This window comes from Telmatherina bonti (genome assembly GCF_933228915.1).
Source record: "Telmatherina bonti genome assembly, chromosome: 12".
NCBI lineage: Eukaryota > Metazoa > Chordata > Actinopteri > Atheriniformes > Telmatherinidae > Telmatherina > Telmatherina bonti.
Genome location: NC_136610.1, coordinates 19,639,535 through 19,663,352, shown reverse-complemented (window position 1 = coordinate 19,663,352; position 23,818 = coordinate 19,639,535). Strand labels below are relative to the sequence as shown.

General features: G+C 39.7%; 1 protein-coding gene across 1 annotated transcript in view; it reads right to left on the bottom strand.

The window, feature by feature from the left end:
- Nucleotides 1-8,466: 8,466 nt before the first annotated feature.
- The window catches only part of enox2 (ecto-NOX disulfide-thiol exchanger 2), a 123,218-nt gene continuing 107,866 nt past the window's right edge, over nucleotides 8,467-23,818 (bottom strand). Inside the window, exons 11-15 of the mRNA XM_079250469.1 lie at nucleotides 21,704-21,841; nucleotides 17,151-17,207; nucleotides 16,278-16,383; nucleotides 12,864-12,949; nucleotides 8,467-9,141 (exon numbers count right to left, since the gene is read on the bottom strand). Coding sequence (XP_079106595.1) covers nucleotides 9,010-9,141; nucleotides 12,864-12,949; nucleotides 16,278-16,383; nucleotides 17,151-17,207; nucleotides 21,704-21,841 — 519 coding nt within the window. The 3' untranslated portion in view covers nucleotides 8,467-9,009. The remainder of the gene's footprint in view (nucleotides 9,142-12,863; nucleotides 12,950-16,277; nucleotides 16,384-17,150; nucleotides 17,208-21,703; nucleotides 21,842-23,818) is intronic.

Genomic DNA, 23,818 nt, shown 5'->3' with positions numbered 1-23,818 from the left:
CAGAATACAAATCAATACGTTGGTGGCCTGAGCTGTACAGCATTTATAAGGTGCAAAAAATGTGTCAGTGTGTCTGTAATTTCTTTTTTCCGGCAAATTATTTAAAACCCTATAAAAAGCATGAAACAGAATTAAAATGTCCCTGTCCAAAACAAATTAATGCTACTGAGGTCCACTGCATATATCTAAATTTATTAGCATGTTACACATATGATTGATATACAAAGCTTATGTCAGCTGACAAAGCTGTGTACTAGTGTGAGCTGTCCAAATCCAAGCAACTTTATGTTGGTGATAATATTCTAAAAGTAGCACTATAAGTTCATCCTCTCCATCCCAGTTCAGTTTTTTGCATGCAAACATTGTTAATTAACATAATGCAGCTCAGGATGTTATGATATTGCTGGCAGTGTAATAAATTGATTATGACTTTAAAATATTCAAGTTTCAATTCAGTGCAGTAGGTTATTTAGTACTTATTTGTGTGTACTTATCTATTGGTCTGTGCTTTTATCTGTTTCTTTTTGCTCGGTATGAACTGTTGGTGAAAAATTTAGATACAGAAACAAATCCTTCCTTCGATTTGATCAAAATCTACTTTTTTATGTGATTATAAACCAAATATCCCACTGGCTCATTGTTTAGCAGTTTATACCTAAACTTAGCATTTAAAGTAAAGTAAACAGAGTTTTGGAAACATTTTGTTGTAAGAATGCTTCTTCACAACAAAACATGAAGTGTTTGAGAGTCTGTTTTGTTCCCCTTTAAACTATGTCACATCTGTAAGGAAAATGCAGTTACAAATAAATTACCAAAATCATCATAAACATAAGGTTTAACATAAGAGGCAAGATGCATTTTCATGTCTGAAATCCATGTAAAATCATTACAAGTGACAGTCTATGTTTACTCTCCAGCTGTCCGTTACTCCACCCTAACATCCGTCCCATCCTCACATCGATGGCGTTATATTTAAATGTGGAAGGAATTTCATCAGACTTTTCTCAAATGTCCTTTTAGTCTTGGGGATGATGTTTAGATCTTGGTGTTCAAATGTTAAGGTCACTGAAACAACACAGAAGTCTAACAGGATTTAAAACTAAGCTACGGCATTTAATGTCCCAACACTCAAAGGTCAGCTGGATGTAAACTGCGACTGTTTTATGCAGCCACAAGGTGGTTATTTGTTTATATGTGGGTCACTGAACAGAACGTTGGCGGAGAAAAGAACACAGTGAATTTTAAAGGCATCATATTGAAACATTTTTCCTCGTCAGCGTAAAAAACTGCTTTTCTTTGACTCTATTTAATCTGAATGCACTTTTCAAAAGCAACTCAAAACAGATTTAGAAATCAAGGATGTGTAAATAAATAAGCAGAGAAATAAGTGGGAAAATTATTGAAGCAATAAAAAAGAACTTTTTTCTAAAACAAAGATGGCTTTACATTACAGCTCAGTAATTATAGGGTAATTATGTAGAAATTTAATACAGATTAAAAAACTGGGTTAATACTTCGTTAATACTCTGTGAATACCAGTAGTAATAAGCAGGTAGTATCCTGTCCTTCTGCGTTAGTCCATGGTAATTTTCATTACAGCAGACATTGCTATATAGAACAATAACATGTAAACCATTTAGTCCAATTCAGGGTTGCAGATGTAATATCGAGAATCTCCAAAAACACTTCAGTTGTAACTACAAGATGAACAAGAAACTAGTTTGACTTGACAATGCATATATCTATGTTGTCTCAGAATGATACTTCCTTTCTGAAATATTTCTGTATTAAGCAGCAGCCCGTCATCATTCTGTGCGCAACAAACAATCTTTTAACAGTCTTACAACCCCCAGCATCTTCTTGTCCAAGCTGCAACAAGTTGCCCTCCGACAAACTGCAAAAGACACAAGGACAAAACAAAGATCACATAACTGGCAGCTATGTGAACAACAGCCTTGCACTTATACAGATTAGATTTAAAATAAACAACCCTTATTCAGGTGTAGCACCATTCCCACCTAACTGACTACAGTTCACAGCTTTTATGACATTGTCGGAGAGCCCTGGCCACTCGGTTTGTGTTTGTGTTTTACTTGCTTTCCATCAAAACTGAGGGTTTGAACTTTGTGTATTTAAGTAAAAGTTGGTGTCTCCACTTTGGATAAATTTTACAAAGAACATAACATTGTATGTTTTACCTGTATATGTGCAAGTTCTTTATTATTCATTTATTGACTTAAAAAAAATCTATAAATGAATAATAAAAAGAACACTAAACAAAATAACCAAATAAATTCATCTGTAAGCAAGGTTAAATATGTACGTCTTGAGTCTCTTTTTAAAAGCATCAACAGTCTCTGCAGCCCTGAGGCTCTCTGGCAGGCTGTTCCTGGGAGCTTCAGCTTCGCTGAAACCCAGAAACGGAGTAAGCAATTGGGAAAATGAATAAATGAATGTAACATTGTAATAAACCTGATTATCATCCATTTACAGGAGTAAATACGTAAATTGAATATTCTGGATATTACATAGAAACTAATGATGTTGTTTCCATGGTATTGTTTAATATGGCAATGTCTGCTGCAATGTCAAATTACTATGAAATGAAACGGAAACATTCAATGGATAATTTCACAGCCCTGCTTCGTAGTTATTACATATAAACTGTCTGATTATAATTTGGTAATAATGACATTATGTCACCATAATTACTCCTTTAAGTATGTCTAGATATATGTAGACATTTCCAGGCAGCTACCAGGTAATTACCACAATAATAATTCAGTAATACCAAACAGTTTCATTTTCTTGTTAAAATAGTTACCTATACTGCTGTAGGTAACAGCATGACCTAGTTATTTCTCCTGTATTATCATGAAATGACCACACTATTACCCTGTAGTTACTGGGCTGTAATGTAAAGTGCAATCCAAAAAGGTTAAGCAAACCATCATGGCTAAGTTAAAAATATTAATTGTAGTGTTCAGGTTTATAGCTAACAACTGAATTATTCATTCTTATGTTATTTTTCTAACAAACTTGCATCCAGATGATGCTGATGTTACTGTATCTTGGAATGCTATATTTAACTCTTAGTAACATGATTACTTAAGAAAGGAGTAAGCTGACAAAACTATGTCTAAACTAGGGAATTAGACATCTTGTGAAATTCTTTGATTCAGTTTTTTCTAGACAGATCCAGACTGATGGTGGAAATCAGAAATTTGACCTTGCCACCTTCTATAACTGTGTCCTGCCATTATAAAACAGAGAAACGTTGTCCTTGTAATCGACTTCTCCTAATGTCTGCCTTTAAAAAACATCAATGAAACAGAAGAACGCAGAGAAGCCAAGGCTTCATGGAGTCTACATGTCTGAATGATCTTTTACCGGCGTTTTAGAAGAAAAGCATGTTCAAACACGTTCCTCATGACACTGCATCAGAAACTGGCTAACTTCCAGATTTTCTTGCAGATAAAGAAAAAAAGTACATGTGAAGGAATTTGCAGGTTATGTAACCACTTTGCTGTGTGTGAGCTGTCGGGCAGTTTATGTGCTCTCTCATTGTTAATCACATGCTTTTAAGGTTATTAAGTGCAAATGATCTTGGAGGAGGCTGACTCAGGGGTGGGGTGGGGGGGTCATTCAGCTTGTTGAGTCCTCATCAAAATTTACCCAGGTTTGAGTCAGAGCCCTCCCCTTCCTGTTTGACTCCACCATGGACATTTTATGTACGCCTTAGAAAATGTCTCACGTGAGACATTCTGTACTTGAACAGCCTGTTCAGAGAGAAGTTAAAGCCACAGGCGACACACACATGGTTAGTATTCTTTACTGTCGTGGTGTTTTTAGCATGAACTTGAAACTTGCTGTCTAGAAACACAATATTAAAAAAAACAAAACAAAGACACTGTTAGTCACCTAAAGATGAGATAAGATAAGAATACACCTGTTTGAGAATATAATTACTTATTGTGTGACGACACTTACTTCGTTCCCTTGAATAACTTATCCACTGATCAATTTTCTTTAAAAAAACCCAAAAAACTCACACACACAAAGAAAAACTAAACAAAAAAAATCTATATAGAAAAAGATTGCGATCATAGTTCCAGTAACTATGAGATGAGCCATAAGGATGAGATGTGTAAAGTCTTGCCTCTCTTGTTTCTGTTATAAAGACACTAAATGTTTCCACATTTCTCTGCCTCCTCTTACGGCAGAGATAAATATTTTTCATTTCAGACAGGATTCTGTAGCTTTGCTCGTCTGTTGTTACAAGGTGTACTTTTGTGAATGTGCTGGGAAAATTGGATTTAAACTAGAAAAAGAAGGCAGATGAATAAATGTGTCTGCTATCACATAAGTCACCGTGCATTTGACTAATAAATAGGCTTAGGCAGATACATTACTTTTCAGTTAAACAGCAGCCATAAAAGTGCTCCTCTTTTGGCTGCTTTCACCTGTCACTTTAAGTTCCACCCTGATGTTTCTCAATCGGTACTCTTCACCTTCATTCATCAAATCCATCCCTTTGCCCCCCAGCGTGAATGTAAAAATGTCTATTTGTATACTTCACCCATCTGTCCGTGAGTCAATATTGTGTCCAGGAAGAAATGTCATTTGCCATCCAGACATTGTCAGATGTTCTCTTTCTACTCTGGCATCATCATTCCCTTTCATTTACACCATTTCTCCATCTTCATGTACATGTATGGTGGGAAAAAAAAGGAAAAATCAAACAAACTTTTTACTCGTCTTGCAGTTTGTTTGTTTGTTTGGTTTTTTTTTACCAATAAATGCATCTTCATTGTTTACTTTTAGAACAAGAGATACCAGGTTTGATGTGGGCGTTGCTGCAGGACTATTAATGACAATGCTCAAGTCTGTGCTTTTTTCTACGTCAAGGTAATAAAGAAGATTATTATACCTGGATGGATCTATTGTGACTGAGAATTTATTGTATACGAGACTGCTACCACCTTCATATTTTATGCATAACTTGTAATCGTTCAGTTTCCACATCCTTGCTAACCTTTACATTAGAGGAGAAGCCGATGAAAATCTTACCACCGCTTAACCTCAAAATACCATGAGAACGTTCCGCTTGCTCTGCCGCCAAACATAATAAATGCTTAAAATTGCGTCTGAGGACAAATCCAGTGTGTAAGTAAATGTGTCAAAGTTGCAAACGCACCTGACTTTATTTCTAAAAATAAACTTTTCTCAGCTGAATGTCCACTGTGCAGATAATTGCTGGTGGTGCAAAGTAATTTGTCTTTGCTAAAGGTCACTCGATTCATAACAGCATGTGAGGCCATTCGTTAGGACAGACGATCAGTGTCCCACCTAACTTGGCACAAGGCACAGTATGCTGACATTCAGATCAAGCTCTGATCAGGCTCACTGGTTTCATTGCCTAAAGGATGGCTGCAGGACCTCACTGCAGAGGCATGACATACTGCAGTTTAATACAGCGATGAGTTTAAATGCAAAGGTTTCTGGAGGAATGCAGTGAATACACTGAACTAAGTACAAAGAGAATTCCTGTCAAATATTATTTATCTCATGCCCCTTTTCTTACCTGTAGGGAGGTGTTTAATGTTGCACAGAGCTGCTTGGCGGGTCTAAATACCTGATGGGTATTCAGCTGCGTGCTTTCAAGTCTTGCCTACTTTGTATGAGGATCTGAGTAAAGGAGAGAATAGGACAGTGATTGCCTAGGAACAGTGAGATTCAATGCATACCACTGAAATCTGCAGCTTAACAACCAGAACCAAGGCACGCCAGAGTGAGAAAATGTAAAGCAGTTATTCTAACATTCAGCATTCATTCAGGCCAAAAGTACATGCAGTTCTCTAAACTTCACTGCAGTAATGAAAAAAGAAAGCACAAAACGTGGTTTGCAGCCTGTCTAGCAATCCTCAAAGAGAACAAAAAAAAAAGCAACTTTTGTCCCAGATTTAATCATCAGTGGGTTTGGATGCCAGAGTCTTTTTTTTTTTGCTCCAAGTGGTTTGTAGAGATGTGCTGCATCACAGTCGTCTCTACAAGCAGTCAGTTTTAAGAGTTTTAATCCACGGACAAATTAGTGGGGGAGAAAGAAACCTGCATGAGTCTTCCAGTGTTGTGTCCATAATACCTGCTGTCAAGTCAATGCAAATCACCAGTGGTGAGAAACATTACAGTACAAGCTGCAGTTGCCGTTGAGCTCAACAGGAGGCGCTGTTGACTCATCACCTCCGGCCACAAGGCGGTTTGAGCAGCGAGAGATGCAGATACGGATCTGACAACCACATTAGCAGCACAATGGTCAGAGAGATGCCAGTCAGAGTGTTCAGACTCTTAAATCTGCAGGTTTATGACTAAAACATGGTCTTCTAATCCACGAACTTGCTCTAGTTGTTTATCTAGTTCTGGATCAAACACAGACATCATCCTCTCACCTGCTCACCCCAGAGATATTATATCCATTATCAAAAATCAGTTAAGAAGCCACATGAGAAGCAATGGTAATTAAAAGAAGCCGGAGCTTCATGATATTGCCCAAAAGTACCTGCCTGTATCCTCATTTCCACTTAGATTCATCTGTAACATGGTGTAAGTATACAGAAACACAAGTTGTATAAATATAGCACCAAGAGAAGCTCAAAGACATCCTTTTAAGTGGGAGTCACACTTGAGTCACACCCTTTTGCTTACATCCACCTTGAACTGAGTTAATAAGGATGCTCCTTACTGTGTCCCAGCCATGAGAAAGATGTGTGAATGGAGAGTGACATTCACCGGGGGACCGCTGGTGGATTTAATTAGTCTGCGTTTACCTCCTCATGTGACGCCTGAGAACCTAAAGCACAATCACAAGCGCGCTTGTTCCCGCGAGTTCAGACACAAACAGCTGTAAAAGAAATAAATTGCGAGTGCCTCTAGTCTATCAGTGCGTAGGAATGGCAGCTCATTTGGGAGGAAACTAGACAGAAAGCAGCTTCTCAAAGACGAGAATCCACCATATTAGTGTTTTGTTTGTGTCAGGGAGAACAGGAGGGAAACGTAGCGAGTCAGAGAAGAGGTTGGCGTGAGGTGTGCTGGAGTTTGTCATCAGGGATGTTCTGCGGAGATCAAGTCTTCGAGCGTGGAGAAGAAGTGTAGTGATGCACAACCGTGCACAGACAACATCTCTCACAATCCCAAGCGCACTGTCAGGCAGACAGAAGCTAAAATGTGTGGATTTACACTTCCTCATCCCTCAGCAACTTCATTATCATAACAAATAAATGTTACAAGTCTCATAAGAAGAGAGCCGGCCTGATTTTAGCGCTTAAGACGCTGCGGACTACAAAACAACAAAAAAAAAAAAAACCCGGCATTACAGCGGCAAGTATTCACCCTTTCCTAATCGCTCCAGAGGCCTACAGACTACATGAGTCGGAGATTAGGTACTATATTTAACTTGTAAACAATTCCCCTCCACTGGCAGATTTACTACCGTGCACCAACGAAACCCTCCTTTCTTTTAGAAATGGCTGCTTGCCTAATGGAAACATGCGTAGAGAGCAACAGCCTTATAGGCAAATTATACTCCTACCTTATTATTAATTCAGCTACAAGAGTTGTATACTAAGAGGTGCATGAGCCCTAATTTTTCAAAAGCAGTGACTGTAGGAGATTGAGGAGTCCAAATGAGAGCAAATTATGCATAATAATAAACCTTTGTTTCCCAGAGCAACGGGGGAAGAGAGCGGGCCGCCAAACAGCCCTGTGGAGGCGTATTAAGGATGCTTGACTGGGCTTTTGGAGGGAGGGGCTTCAAGTCCTGGCGGCATGAGCTCTCTATCTGCTGAAAGTGAAGAAAACACCCCTCTGCAAACTGTTGTGTAACTATTTGATATATGGATCCAAAAAAGTAGTCGGCAGAGATTTTGTGCACGCTCACTGCCAGAAAGCACAGAAACATAACAAATAGTTCTCCAATTAAACATCATTAACATGATCCCCAAGGTGTGCTTCAGTGTGATATGCACTCCCTGACTTCTGCCAGGCTGACGGCCAGGTTTAATTGGCTTTTAAAAGACACAAATGCCCTTATGTAGTCTACAAAAAACCAGCCTGGAGTCCAGCCTCAGCAAGAACAAGAAAAGTAGAATTTAGCCCTTCAAGCATGAATGAACACCAACTTAGAAGTGGTCCACTAATCTTGTCTTGTGCAGTGTGTGTTCCTCTTGAGTGTTTACAGGTTTAAAACTGACTGTACAATCCATGCCACTAACATCCAGCCTGTCTGTGTAGCAGTGATGCAAAATTACAATCGCAGTCGTTTTTTTTAATACTCAAACATCTTTTATAATCAAAAATATCATCCAAGCATTTACAGTGTATAACAACAAATGATTCTATGCAACTGTTGACAGCCTGTACAGAAAATGAAGAAATATATCCATTTCTGATCTATGGTACAAACTGGGAACAGCAAAAAGAGAAGAGAGGGAGGCCAGTGGGTTGGCAGGATCCGGGTGCTCAGGTAGACCCTGACATCTTCCCCTGATTAGCCCTGTAGGCCTGGCCCGCGATGATATCATACAGAGGCTCAAAAAGTACAACGCCCTGCCTCTGTGGGCAAAACTGCACAATGATCCAGTGACTGCAGAAACCGGTGCTCGTCTGTGACTCCCAGGGAGTCATCATGTCGAAAAATATGTTGCAGACACAGAGAAACTCAAAGTTCAAGCTTCTGAGGACTCCTATCACCGGTGCTCGGCATCAACATCCCGGTAACCATGGCAACGAGTTTTTAAGTCTCTGCCACCTACACAGAGTCCCTGAAAAGCTCATATTCTGTAACACTCCGTCTTGATCTGAGATCAATTCTCTGTGTCCTTGTTCAGTCAGGTACAGTCCCGAGTCTTTGATAGTTTTGGGCTTGATGGCGTGTCTTTCACATTGCTACAGTGTCTCTGTTGCCTTGTCTGCCTGTCGTTCTGCTCAACGTCCCAGAGGTGTCAGCAGCAGAGTTTATGTGCTCTTGATGCCCTGAAAGCCGCAGAAGTTCCAGTGTTTCTCCAAGCTGGCTCCGACGCCAGTCAGCTCCTGTCTGAAGGTGCAGGGCAGCCGGGAAAGAAGAGCCTCCACCTCGCTGGGATTGATCTGGAGACACAGAAACACGAGCGTTTCAAACATATTCATGCATAAAAACATCCATCCAGTCAACAGTCTTCAGCTGATCTTCATGAGTGGAAATGAAACATTTAAAAACATTGGTGGGTGGTGTAAGAGTGTCTCCATCAGCTGATGCACATGGTGAAGGTCAGGCTTTAGTTTTTTTCAGAAGGTCATTCATTCTTGCATTTCTAATGTGGAGATAAATGTAAAAGCTACTGGTGCTGGAAAGAATCTGCTACATGAGCACACTCCTCGCCATCTCTAAGGGGCTTCCTGCAAACTGATTAGATAACTATACTGTTGGTTTTCCAAGTTTTGAGAGATCAGACTATTTCTTATATCGTGATTTGATAAGACCATATGAACATGAAGTCAGTGTGGGCTCAGGTGATCCTAATATCCTTCCTCCTGATGTTTTAACAATCAGTTGAGGAACTCCTTATTAAATCCCATGTGTTGGTTTTGTGGTTTTATACATAGTATTTTCTTCTTTTCAGCTGTTTTATTTTCACTTTTCTCAAACTCTCACACTGACACACATTCTGTTGAGTAAACAAGGTTAGATAGCCATGAAAAACTGCTCACCACCAGCCAGAGTCACCCACTGCATTGCTCATACAGTCCTGTTTTATTCTTTTACTCGACGCCACATCTACACTTACAAACCATTCACTCACACGGGTGGGCTGTAGATCAGTCAGACAGCTGAAATCCCAGGTGACACTTCCAAGGTTCACTGTAAAAGCTGCCGTGGACAACCTGCAGTGTCTTTAAATAATAAGTAGATTGTTCAAGGCCCTGTGCTGATGTCAGGATGCATTAAGGTCCACCGTGATGAGGTAGGACTGGTGTGTCATTTCGCAATGAAGCAATGAGTGTGGAGCCATTAGATAAGCCGAGAGGATGGGGCTTGGTGTCGAGGGAGCCTGGCCAGAGAAACTGACAAAACTCTGCTGGTTGCTGTGTGTGGCGGGGAGTCAGCGTGGGAACAACAGATGCACAGGAAAAATCAGACGCACACAGAAAAAGAAGCGTGGGTGCATGAGCCAACACATAAACGTACACTAGACGAAATGAAATAAAGGCTTGAGAGAGGACCATCACACTCACTGCATGTGTGAAAATGAGTCAGGCTGATGATGACAATATTCAGAGCTGTCTTACTTGTTGTGGAAGTGGTTTAAAGTTTTCTCAAATTAAGTCTCTCAAAAGATGAGTGGATAAACTAATATCTGGAGGTTTTATTGAGATGTACGTGTCTGACTGGTCAGGTCAGACCAGAAAGATGCCTTTTTGTTGGGAAGAGAAAGTGTGACTGTGACTCTGAAGATCGGCATTTTTATAACTCAATGGAAGATGGGGATAAAATTGATCGACATCAGACTGTGTTTGATGACTATTTGGCTTCAAGTGTCGAAGAAAAAGGATCTGATTTAAACAGATTTCAGGGGGAAACTGTAAAATTCAAGTTAAAAAGGAAATACTGCTGAAAATAAGAGAAATAAAGTTTGTATTTTAATTCCAGATTGACATTCATTACATTCCAACAACTTAAAGAAATAATCATTCACATTTTAGTGTAAATACTGATATTCTTACTGCCTTACTGACTGACAAATCCATGAAACAGAACAGCAACTTCTCATATGCTGTTTCACTGATGAGCCTTAGAGCAGTTCTCCCTCATCATCAAAACCTTTCACCACTGAAAATGTGTGATCTGGTGCTGTAAAAAGATCACCACGTTAAACCTTCCTGCTCAGCGCTACAGTTAACAGAACCACAGAGGATCAGAGTCCGTGGTGTGCCTGAAGCTGACCCGAGTGTCAGTAGTACCCGTGCTGTCGGGACACTGATGCCTATAAGTCGTCTCCACCGGTGTTGCAGACTCAGCTTAACATCATAAACTGCAGCTACTGTGTAGGAAGTCTGCTGTGACTGGAGGAACAGCGCTGCCAGCTTCACACCAGCTGCATGGCTGCGTGATGTATGTGCGAGACATTGTGGTTTTCATTTCGGCTCTGGTGTTTTCACATTACAGCATATTTACCACCTGCTTATGTGAAGCTAAAAACTAACATTTTACATTTTATTTGTTGGTCACCATAGAAACGACATTCCTTCCACTGTACTTGTATTAGAAAATATGTAGCAGATAATAAAAACTATGTGCCATGATGATTATTTTCTTTTCTAAGCATTTGGGAAATGAGGACAGTCATTGTTAAGGCTTTGTAGGTGGACTACTTTCCCATTCTTGCTTTATATGTATAACTTTAGCTGCTCAACAGTCATATTTGTCACATTTTGTGCTTCATAATGCGCCACACACTTTCAATAGCAGGCAGGCCAGTCTAGTACTTTCACTCCTTTACAATGAAGCCATGCTGTTGTAACACGTGCAGAATGTGGTTTGGCATTGTCCCCTTAAAATCAGAAAGGATGTCCCTAAAAAGAAGTTGTCACTTGGGTGCAGCATATGTTGCTCCAAAACCTGTATGTAACTTTCAGCATTAATGGCGGCTTCACAGGTGTGCAAGTTACCCATGCCATGGACACGACCACACCCCCATACCATCACAGATACTTTGCTTTTGAACTTTGTGCTGATAATAATCTGGATAGTCCTTTTTCCTCTTCGGCCTGAAGAACACGGCATCTATGGTTTCCAAAAACAATATGAAACGCGGTGTTGTCAGACCACAGCAAACTTTTCCACTTTGCCTCGGTCCATCTCAGATGAGCTTAGGACCAGAGAGGCCGGCTGCGTTCTGGGTGTATTTCATACATGGCTTTTTCCTTGCATGGTAATGTTTTAACTTGCAATTGTAGATGTAACAACAAACTGTGTTGTTCCAACAACAATGGTTGTTGGAAGTGTTCCTGAGCCCACATGATGATGTCCTTTACACAGTGATGTTGGTTTTTAATGCAGTGCTGCCTGAAGGACTGAAGGAAATGGACATCCAAGTGCTGGTTTTTGGTCTTGCTGCTTACATGCAAAGATTTCTCCAGATTCCCTGAATCTTCTGATCGTGTGATGTGTAGTACATGATGAAATCCCTCTATTCCTTGCAATGGCACATTGAGAAAACATTCTTAAACTATTGGCCTCTTTACTCATATAGCTGTTCACAAAGTGATGCACCTCATCCCATCCTTGCTTGTGTAACTTTTAAACCCAATCACTCACCTGCTTCAAATCCACACGTTTACCTGTAAAAGTTCCAAACAGGTGTTTTTTAACATTACTTAACTTTCCCAACACATACTCACACATAATGTAAATCAGTTGCAGATGTGCTGGAAAAATTAAGCGAGCTCTTCACACTGATTACAGGCTTTATACTGAATTATGGTAAATGACAGTTTCAGTTAGCTCCATTCCAGGCATGAGGGCCATCAATCTCCTTAGCAAGGGGACAAGTGTGTGTATTTATCAAAATGCAGAAGTATTTCCCAGAAGCACTTGTGCTTTAGAGCATGTCTGGTAAATACCTCCATTTCTACAGAAAAGCCTGTAAAAAGCATTATGAAGCACTGCTTGCATTAAGTTCAAGTGCACAGCAGGACGCTGACACACAACAAGTCCATATGTCAGCTCTGCAGGGGAGCTGAATACACTGTACAAGCGCATGTAATCTGCAGCGTAGGCCAGCTCAGTTGAACTGCTCCACAGTGAAGGTTTTGATTCATGAGAGTGTTACCTTGGTGTCTAAGCGCTGCAGGTAGGAACAGATGTACTCGATGCTGGCTCCAAACGGATGGACGTGCAGGAAGGTTGAAATGATCCCTGAAGCAGAACAAAGTAGTCGTGCAGAAATGTTAAAACAAAACCACAACACATAAACCCAGTTTCACTCATCCATAAAACACTGACCAATTACCCAAAGGAAGTTTACAGAACCAGTTTATCCATCTCCTTCATATCACCGCTGGTTAATCAGCAGCTTCAACACACTTCCCCGAGTCCCATCACTGTTAAGAATCCTCTTGTATGCTGTGGCTTCAGATTAGAAGGAGTGTTTAATGACGGCTTTGATGCTGTTGTCTCTAATCAAAGTCATACTTTCCCCCAGCTCAAGCAAACCATCTGCTATTAGCTCACAAAAGAGACGGCGAGAGAGGTAATCCTACCGTCTGTGATTGCTAACCACATATAAAGCAACATTTGAAGCAAACACACAAAGTTAAAGCTACAAAGCTTTCTGTGGGGCAATAACACAACAGTCACTTGAGGCTTTTAAGAGGAAAACGCTACTCCTAGACTTCATATTTGTCACCTGCAGCGGACCAATCAATAATTGAGCACAAACAACAAGCGAGTCTGGGGCTGCTCTGCTGAACGGCTGAGGGGGCATTCAGATAGAAGAACAAGCCAGAATCTCACTTACTCATTTGTATGACTTCCACCACTTCGAATGCTTTGTGCCGACCGTTTTTAACTAGTTTAAAAAGCTAATAAAACTCTTTTCCACCTTAAAACAGGCAGCAATCACCCTCAACATGCGTGAGTCTGAAAGCTCATAATAAGACTAATTATTGTTCCATGTCTTTATAATCATATATGAATAATGATCACTTTCATGTTCCAGACATTATTGAAGCTCCAGCTATTCTGCTTATTTTGCACCTCATTTCCTCCTTTGTGTATGACAACTAATGAGTCTGCAGACTCAACATCTCATCAAGTGCAACACCTGCAGCCCCAGAAGAAAACAAAAATACCTCATGCTAGTTTTATGTTCACACAAATGTGTGTTTAACCCATGTCAAACCCATAACAAGCAACATTAAGTGTCCTGATGAGCTTGGTTCAATAATGATCCTTATCTAAGAACAACACCTTATGCAGGGAGTAATGCAGGAGCTATCGGAGATCATTAAATTCAACAGTGACTGTTGCATTCAGACATTATTTTTTGACTATGCGAAGTAGACGACAATCACCATTATGAAAAAAAAAAAATCATAAAACATGTTCAAGAAGTGATCAGGTTGGGTGGGGTCTTTTTCACTGCCTCTGTCATCTTTTGTACGCGACAGAATAATGACATAACCCCCCCCACCACCAAAAAGTATCTTTTTTTTCTGTCACTGAGACTATGAAGATAAAAAGGAAACTTCCACAACCAGCCTGGTTGATGTATTGAATGTTTTTACAATGGAGAATAGGAAAAAGGTAAAAATGCAGCAACTTTGTAGGATAATTCCCAAGAAGCTGCTTCTGCCTCTAAAACTGTTTAAACCAGGAACAAAGTAAAAAGTCCAAACTTCTTAGCAAACCAAATATTTCAGTATTTTTGCTATTAGTCTGAGTAAAGCACATTCTGACATTTTCATGGAAACACTCCATGAAAGTGGAAAAAAACCCAACCTTAAACGTCTTAAAATACAGAGAACAGTGCTGGATTGGAGTTTGAAGTTGGGTCATTAAGCAGTTTTTCAGTAGAGGATTTTTAGGCTGGTTTGAAAGACTGACTTCATGCTGTAGAGGTGTGAGGCCAAATCCCTGCACTTACGCTTTTCCACTTGAGCCTCTTCCTAAGTGTTGGAGGTGTCATGTGCCTCTTCTCTATCCAGAAGCAGAGACGGCCTTGACATTCAGCTGGGGTTTGTGTGTTATTCTCAAACGAAAAGATGCACCATATTTCTATAAATGCAAGGGTAGGACCAACTAGCAGGATCACTGGCAAGAATTGAGATTGGGCTCCAAGCATTTAAGGCAAACACACTGCCTGGTCATATAAAAAAAGTTGTCACTGGTACTTAACTAAGCAGATAGGTAGGACCCTCCTATTGGTTAATCGCAGCAAGGGCTACAGGTCATTAAACCTGAACTGTTGCAATGAATAGCTTCTATATTCCTATACAACCATGTAGAAAGACGCATCTTGTGGTCGTCATAAGGTGTCAGTCTGTTTAAAAAGAGTCCAAATCACTGGCATGTATCAAGCTGAGAAAATATCTAAGGAAACTACTAAGACTGGGTCAAGAACTGTCCTATGGATTATCAAGGACTGGACTTAGATGCAGAACGATAGTCATCCAAGAAGAATGTGGTCTTAAAAAAACTGAATAATGGTGATCGGTGATAACTTCAACGTTTGGTGAAATCCAGAACTCAGAGACACAGTGATCTTGTGACACTGTAGACGCTCATCCAAACAATGCTGCAGAGAACACATATGGCGTAATTAATGTTAAGGTGGTCTAACAACATTTTGCAACCTTTTCTTTTAGTTGCAACTTTCTTTTGTGGTCAAGGAGAGAGTGTATTTAACCTTTCTCTTCACACTCTCCTAATGTACACAAAACTACTACAAGATCGTTAGGAGGGCTTTACATGCAGCACCAAGAAGATAAGAAGGTGCATCATTTGGCAGTATATGCCATATACAGTATACTGCCACTGATACAGAGTTAAGGATCTCCATCAACACCTTCTTCATTTTTATTTTCCTTTAACAGATTTATATTATATATTAGGACTATAGAGATGAATGAAAACATTTTGACTCTGCGTGTCATAGTCAGATTAACTCTCAACCACTCGTAGCTTCCTCATGCCAGAATGCTATCCGGTGGCAGGACACATCTGCCATGAGGGTGCAAACTGCACAACTCAAACATATTTGTTACAGTCTTCCGTTGAATGGTAAATTAAACAATTAAAATCTCCGGCGTCTTTGTGATTTCACATCTGAGCAACGTGGTTTTGTGAAACAATCTCCGGGATGGTCATCTAAGCTGGTCTGACATCTGTTAGTCAACATCAGAGCAGAGAGTGTTCCCCTTTTATGTGAGGCGCTGAGAAGTAATTCATGTCACTGGTGATTATTTTAATCATTCATGTTTGCTGGATAGTTAACATTTTTCTGTGATGTGACAAGCTCATATTTATTTCTGTTTTACACAGACTTTGATCACTTTGTAAGACACTCCAAAAGCCTCTCAGCTTTGTCTTTGTGTTGAATTGTTTAAAACTGAAACTGTCGGAAAGAAATATGGAAGACACAAAAGGGGCTGAAAACCTTCTGTCTCATTGATTTTATATAGATTAGGATATTTATATTTAACAACAATTGCATTAGTGGAGGAGCAGACGCATGTCAGCTTACCAACTAGCAGAGCTTCTCTCTCTGAGTGGATGGGACTCGGTGGATTCTTCTCTGTGGGACCTTCCTTCTCCTGACTGCAGGACACCACTGTGGACATTGTGGCTTCCTAAAAACACCCACCCACACAGAGTTATGGTTAATTAATCTGCCCTTTGCTTCTGACATAAAACCTAAATGTAAACTGATGCAAGCTATACAATATGTGAGGAATCGTCCACAGATATATGGAAGGAACACATCAGACAGCTTCGCCACAAACACACCCATGTGCAGAGACGATAAGGATAACAAGGCCGGGGAGGAAATGAAGCTAGCTGGTATATCTATGACAGAGCAATGCATGTCATAAACAAGCGCAATGACACAAAAAGGAGGAGAGCTTAAAAGCAACAACCAGAGGGAGAGGGAAGGCATTTAGAAGGTATATGATTAAACGGTGTGTTTCAGATCTCTGACGGGTGTCAGAAAAAAAAAAAAAAGCAGGAGACATTCTCCTTTCATTTATTGTCATACATAGTAATGCATGTACCATTTCAGTGTCTGCTGTGGGATGCCTGGTGGCCTTTTTCAGTTTTTAATATATCCATAACACCCTGCGAGAGAGTGTGAGCGTGTGGGAGTGCACACATATGCACGCCATTTTGACTTTATGACTCCTTTATTTCCGAGCCCAGTTGTGTCTGGGTGATTTATTCGACGACAAATACAGTTACATTGAACCGGTTTGGCCTCTAACGATCTGTCATGTTACTGGGAGAAGTTAGAGAGGAAAGTCAGGGAAAGATTATGAAGAAGACAAAGTAGGATGAAGTGCAATGATAATAAAGAATTGTCTGAAAGACAATTGAAGGGCTCAAATTTTTTTCAACTTACGCCAGTGACATTGACGCTCTCCTCGCTGCCTTTGTCATCTTGCGGGGACGTCTCCAGCTGTGGCACACGAGAAAAATATGAGGAATGCTGCATGGTTACAGAATAATGAAGAAAGTACAAGGAGATACTCAAACAAAAAGAAATACAAGCATTGTTTATTCTGCAAATAAAACTTAAAAAAAAAAAGAAAAAAAAAAGAAAAAAAAAAAAAAAGAAAGGATTTTGAACAAACAAGGGAAACAGAAACTAACTGAACTCCACATGGATACGGCCAACTAAATATGAGTCAAAACTGGCACAAACAAGTCATCTATTAAATATGGAACAGTTTGCGTCCTAATTTTTCAGAATTTTTTTTCTCTAATGATGCCTTAAAAAAACTGCAGCAAACTCATCTTCAGCTAATGAAGTGACTGATTAACAGTTACAGTCATTTATCGAGCAAAAGGAGCAAATGATCCCTGGTTTCAGCTTGTCAGAAAACACAATCAAGACATGTTGGACTTTGCTGTCAACTGTTTTCTCCAAAATAGAAAAAACTTGAGAGCCATGTGTACCATGATGCATAGCACGAGTTCTTCGAACAACTCCTTAACGGCTTGAAAGTTGAAGTAAATAAAGCCGGGTACATTGTTTCTGCATATATCCGTACAAACATGCATGGTATGTAATACCTTTTGGGTCTGCTGTGACAAACATTCCTGTTATCACTCTGACGTATAAGAAAGTCTTCGTCCTCTTTGTCTGGAATGTTTTGTTTTTATTTTTTTCTGTGTGGTTAGAAATATCTGCGGTCATGCAGGCAGCTGCAGATGGCTGCGGTGGCTCCTCACAGACTGGTTCTGAGCACATTTTAGTCACTGATTTAAAAGTGAAATGTTTAGTCAGTCTTATTTGTTACTGGAATTCAGCTGCTCAACAGTTTGGTCCTTATTTGTCTTCTTGTTTTTAATTTTTTTTTTCTTTTGCAGATGACAGGAAGAGTTCTTTGGTTACAGAGATGAGCTACGGTGAGTGACACTGGATTCCACAAGTGCACAAGAGTCCATGCAGGGATTTCAGCAGCACAAGATTTTTTTTTGCAGTGCTGTGAGGATAAAACCTAAGACATTCATTCAGTTGTGTTTTTGACATTTCTTCTTGCCTTAACATTAATCTACAAATTCTCTGAATATTTTATTATTGTAGCCAATAAACTAACAGCCCATGCAGCCTGCAGTACTGAGCTGGATGACCTTCCCATCTTTACCACTCAGTCTTCAGAGTTCAAAAAGGTTTTCAATTTTCATGCATTTATTTGACTTTTTTAGTATTTGCAACTGAAATTATGCATCTGAACCATTAAACATAAGCCTTGGATGATTTACAAATTCTCCTTGATTTACGTTTCCAACAGCACCCAACTTTTACTGATTCCTCTGAAGAAGTATGATTAAGTTGTAGGTATTCCACCCTCAACCTGTCTGCAGGATATATTATTGCAAGAGGGTTAAAATCTATTCAAAACATCTGTCAATGTGAGACTGGAGATGAGTGGAAATTAAATGTTGGGGCTACAGCAAGAAAGGCAGCATAAAACAATAAAATAAATTTTAAAAAAAGTTCAAAATCTGCTAACTTTCATGTCATTGGAGGACAAGAAGCTTGATGACATTTGGTCACATGGAAGCAAAAAGACACCTTTTGTATGAAGAAAGTATTTAATGTCTGTCAAAAGAGGCTTTTGCAGGCTCTAAAGCCACTTTTCCACTCTATAGGAAAACATCGTCACAGTCTATGTCATTTAGTTTACCTAGTTTGGCTTCAGGATTTCATCTGCAAGTTTGGAAATTTGAGTAGAAAAAGACAAAAAGGATCAATTCATTATTGTAAGAGCAGGAATCCTCCTTTTGGCTTTGCTTCCATGTGGAACGAAGAGTGAGAACATTTTGGCAGCACCATCATTTAATGTGTCTCATCGAAGCCTGAAGACTTTACAGAAATGGCACGCTAAGTCAACAGAGTACCCATTTAATCAGACAAACTATCAACAGTTCAGCCAGATTTTTAAAAAGACTGTCAGCAGCAGCACAAAAACATGGGGAACATGATAAAGTTGTTTGTTGTGATGATAATAATAAGAAGAGAACAATAATAACAGGGTTAATGTCTACAACGACCTGCATGAGAATCAGAGAAGTGATGCGCGGCGACAGCTTGGTGGCAGCACGGATGCTGAGTGAACCAGTGAAGGAGAACTGACGGTGTGAAGAAATCTCCCGAACTTGACAAATCATCTCACAATGACTGCTAATCTTCGGAGAAACCCGCACCCTAAAATTGATTCCTTTTTCTCCCTATAATGAGACTGTCTCTCATGATTCATGTTTGCCCATATACAAGAATTTAATTAGCATATTTCCCCGAGCTCACAATCACGGGGACGCATTCCTAGTCAAAGTCATCACCATTAACAAGCTATTTACAAGTGTCCGTCTGAAAAAGGGATCTGTTATCACATTGCTAATTCAGCTCTGTGTTATATGAAACCTTCAGTGATCACAGAGCAGGCAGACACACACACACACACACACACACAAAAGCTCCCCACATGGTTCGAGAGCCTTTACTTTGGGTTATTACCCAATTTAAGAGGTGATTTAACGGAGGCTCATTTTAATGACAACCGTTTCTCTCATTATGCTGAGCCAGAGGGAACATTAACAAACAAACACCTGCATGCTGGGAATATGAGACAACAATAAAACATTAGTAAACATGCCATGGCTACCAGAGAAAAATGGCCCCTTAAACTTGAAATTGTTAATAATAATTATAGACTGTGGTTTTATTTAGGAACATACAACTGTTGTCAAATAGCTGGGCATTAATCAGTGTTGGGTTTAAAATTGCACCAACATAAGCGACACATTCATCAAACGAGTGATGTAGTAGGAGGGGCCATAGTTGGTGGTTTGTCCCCGTGTAACAGCTCTGGGGGAAAAAGTGAAATGTCCTCTGCATGAAGTTTATCCTGGTCACACTAATTGGTCAGTCACTGCCTTTTTACCAGTTCAGCTACAGAACCAGTACATTGTGCAATTCCTTTGGAGAATGATGGTGCATGAGAGAGTTACTGGTGCGTGATACGACAAAATTTCAGCTGCAGTAATGTGGGGAAGGAGTTTGACTCGGTTCAACTGAGCTGTGCACGTTTCCAATTTAGAAGAGAATACAAGAAACATATCTAATGATTTTCAATGTAATTGCTTTTCAGCAAAGTGGAAATTCCTGCACAGTAGAGCAGTTTGAGACAAAACTACAGCAGAAGGGATTGTTTTTTTCATGATGGCACTTCTTGATTGCTGTCAGACAACCAGGCTACAACCTGTGGGCTAATTGTGAGTTAATGATCTTGGCAGAATCATTTTGCTAACATGATTCTTTTCAGGAAGCTTTTTTTTTTTTTTTTTTTTAAATATCACCTTTACACACAAATGCCACTCGGATGATGTGTTTAAAAATCCAGAGCCTTGAAATTTTACCTCATGTTAAAATACTCCAAAGACAAACTGGTAAAGTGGGCTGCTGACTCATAAACCCCCCAAGATTGTCAATTCCATATTAATATTTGAAATGCTGCTTTGTTTTTGCCCCCGCTGCCCCCTTAAATCCGCGGCAACTGTGTGACACTATCATGTCAATATGGACCAAAATTCTTGAGGAATGTTTCCAACACCTTGCTGAATCTATGACATGAAGGACTGAGGCAGTCATGAAGGCAAAACGCGTCCAATTCAGCACCAGCAAGATGGACTCACTTAAGTGTAAAACATCTCAGAGTGCAGCTTAAGACACGGCCCCATGAATCCTAACCAGTCTGGCTTTCATAGTTGTGCTGTGTAGGATTTGGAATTGGTTTTTCATTATTAAACTGGGCCATAAAAGACATTTACATACCCCACAAACAATAAACAATCGAATAAATGATTAGAGTTTAAAATTGCATGTGTTTTTGATGGAGCTTGTTATTGTGAAGTAATGGCAGGAAAATGAAGGGAGCTCAAAAGATCATATTAATGAGACTTAAAACTTGAGCTCCGTAGTATCAACTTTTTTGGAGCAAGATTACAAATTAAAGAGCTGATTGTACTGTGTGTTAAAAACGAATTAAAGATGCTCCGGGGACAAAAATAAGAAGGAGAACAGCAGAGGACTGAACGAATGCAAAAACTCTCAGTCTTTAATGCAGTTTGGATGTTATGGAAATCCATCCAAACAGGCTATTTTGGGATACCTGATATGCAGAGATTACTGAGACATTACAATGTTCACATTCTGGCTGCTTTGTTCATTGATGATTTATTCCTTTAATTTCTTCCAAGTGTTAAATCTTCCCAAAGAGCTTGAAGTAATTCATTCATATGAAAGTGCAAATTAAAAAGTGTTCTCTTTCTAATAAAAACAATAACAGGCATATGAGCTCTATGTAAACATGCTGTTTTTACTGAATTTCTAGTCTGTATTTAAGAAAATGATGATTTTTTCTTTATTTTTTCTTTTTAAACACTAACCTGAATGGGCGCGTTTTGCAGTTTTTGGAGTCCTTCCTTCAGATTCAAGACTTGTGTGTTCAGCTGCTGTTTGTCCTCCAAACTCTTCTCCAGTTCAGCCTCCCGCTGCTTCAGTTCTTCCCTCATGTTTAACAGTTGCTGTAGAAAACAAGAGGTGAAAACATGAAGTCGTTGATGTAGCTGTATGCCAAATGGTGACATCAGCTAAAAACGCTCAGAAAGCAAAGGAACAATCAGTCATTTACTTCATTATTTTTCAACATGCAATAATTAAAATTTCAACAGGACTGAAAGAAAAAACCCCCACTTAAATACACACCAAAATGATGCTTTAATAAGATTTTACAGGGAGAAAACTACGGTTGCATTCAATCGCCCTTTTCACTTCCGTGTGTGTCAAAAAAGGAGTCAGAAGCCAAATTCTTTGCTTGCAAACAGGGAAAAATTTAAATTTGTGACCTTTGTGAAGCATCATGATGAAAAGTACACCTCTCATCTGGGTTTCACAGCCATTTTGGATTGCAGCACAAGGACAGCTTTTAGAGGAGCTTTGAGAGCTAACAACTATATTTATCTGCAATTTGTCCTTTGAAGTCATCTATTGAACACAGATGAAAAGATTCACATTTTTTCCCCTCGGCTGACATCCACAACTTCTTTTGCCCGATTCACTTCCACTGATGAGAGTTAACGGCTGTCAGTATCTGCTGATAATGTTTTATTGCAAATTTAAGTGACTGCCGTGACGCAACATGTGGACGCTGGCAGGGAAAGGTTTCCAATTTCAGTGTCTTCCAGTTCATTTAATCCATTCACCTAATCTTTTCATAAACACGCCATGAGAGACGTAAGTTGGAAAGGTAATTACTTTCTGAGAGCAGAAATGAACAGCGGGGCCTTAATGGATTCTCTTCTTCTAAACAATGAGTCGATCATAATTTCCATTACCTGAGACAGCGAGTTGAGTGACAACGCTTGACAAATGCCACAGTTCATTTGGTACTTCTTAGCATCTCAAAAGGTAAATTTTAAGGGTCACCATTATTTGACTGAGTAAACCTTAAGATATGCCCCCAGCTTATGCAGGAGCGTAGCTGGGGCTTAGGATCATAGCCAGCAGGTGTGCTTTGACCTGTCCACACGACAGGTTTCCAAGGAAGTTGCAGGAATTATTGTCCATTTTAAATTTCTTTTCCATCTACCAATAACAATCACGGGTTCACTGAAAGGCTGAAAACAGGACCTGAGGTGAGGTTGTTTGCTGATCTGCTGACACACATTGATTTACTGCTTTTCTCATATTTAACGATCAACGTTGTCCGTGGCAGGGAAAGGGCTGTCATACAGTAGTGTATGCGACAGTCCATATCTTTAAATGCCACATGTTGGGATGATTTTTCTCACCACCTTGATCAGCTATTTATTGAAACTATCCGCCCAACCTGAAAGGAATGTGGAAGCGGCAACTGTCTGCTTAATGGATGGAAACATTTGCCATTAATGACGTAAGGAAGATGTCATTATTGACCCTTAGTAACGCTGACTCTATGCTGTGTCGTGACCTGAAGATGGACAGAAAGACTTCACAGACGTTGTAGTAGTCCAAGAGTGACAAAATGCAAGTTCACCTTTTTTTTACGCCTTTTTTTTTAATATCAAAGGGATCTTGAAGATGGGTCCGAAAGGATCAAATACAGTCAAGGTGTACACCACTCGCCAGATTGCTGCTAATAACAGTAAAAATCGTCTGAACTATAGCAAGGTATATCTCTTAAAAAATTAGGAGGACTATTATCTAAAGGAGAGCTGGATGCCTTAGACTGCCTGCACTGTATCAGAATGACAGAGTCACAGGCTAAAACTTTTCAAAAACAGCTGAAGGTCAAGACAGACAGACAGACAGACAGACAGACAGACAAGACATTTTTTGAAGGGTCAAAAAATGAAGAGTGATGACAGCTCTTTTGTTTGCAACTTCAGGACTCAGCCTGTGGAGCATTATGGATGGAGTCGATTTAGCTCCCGGCTTTAATGTCTTTAAAGGAGCCAGAGAGTCCAATATGTTGCCACAAGAGGAGTGAAACCAGGAGCTTAGCTCCTCTACATCAGTAACAA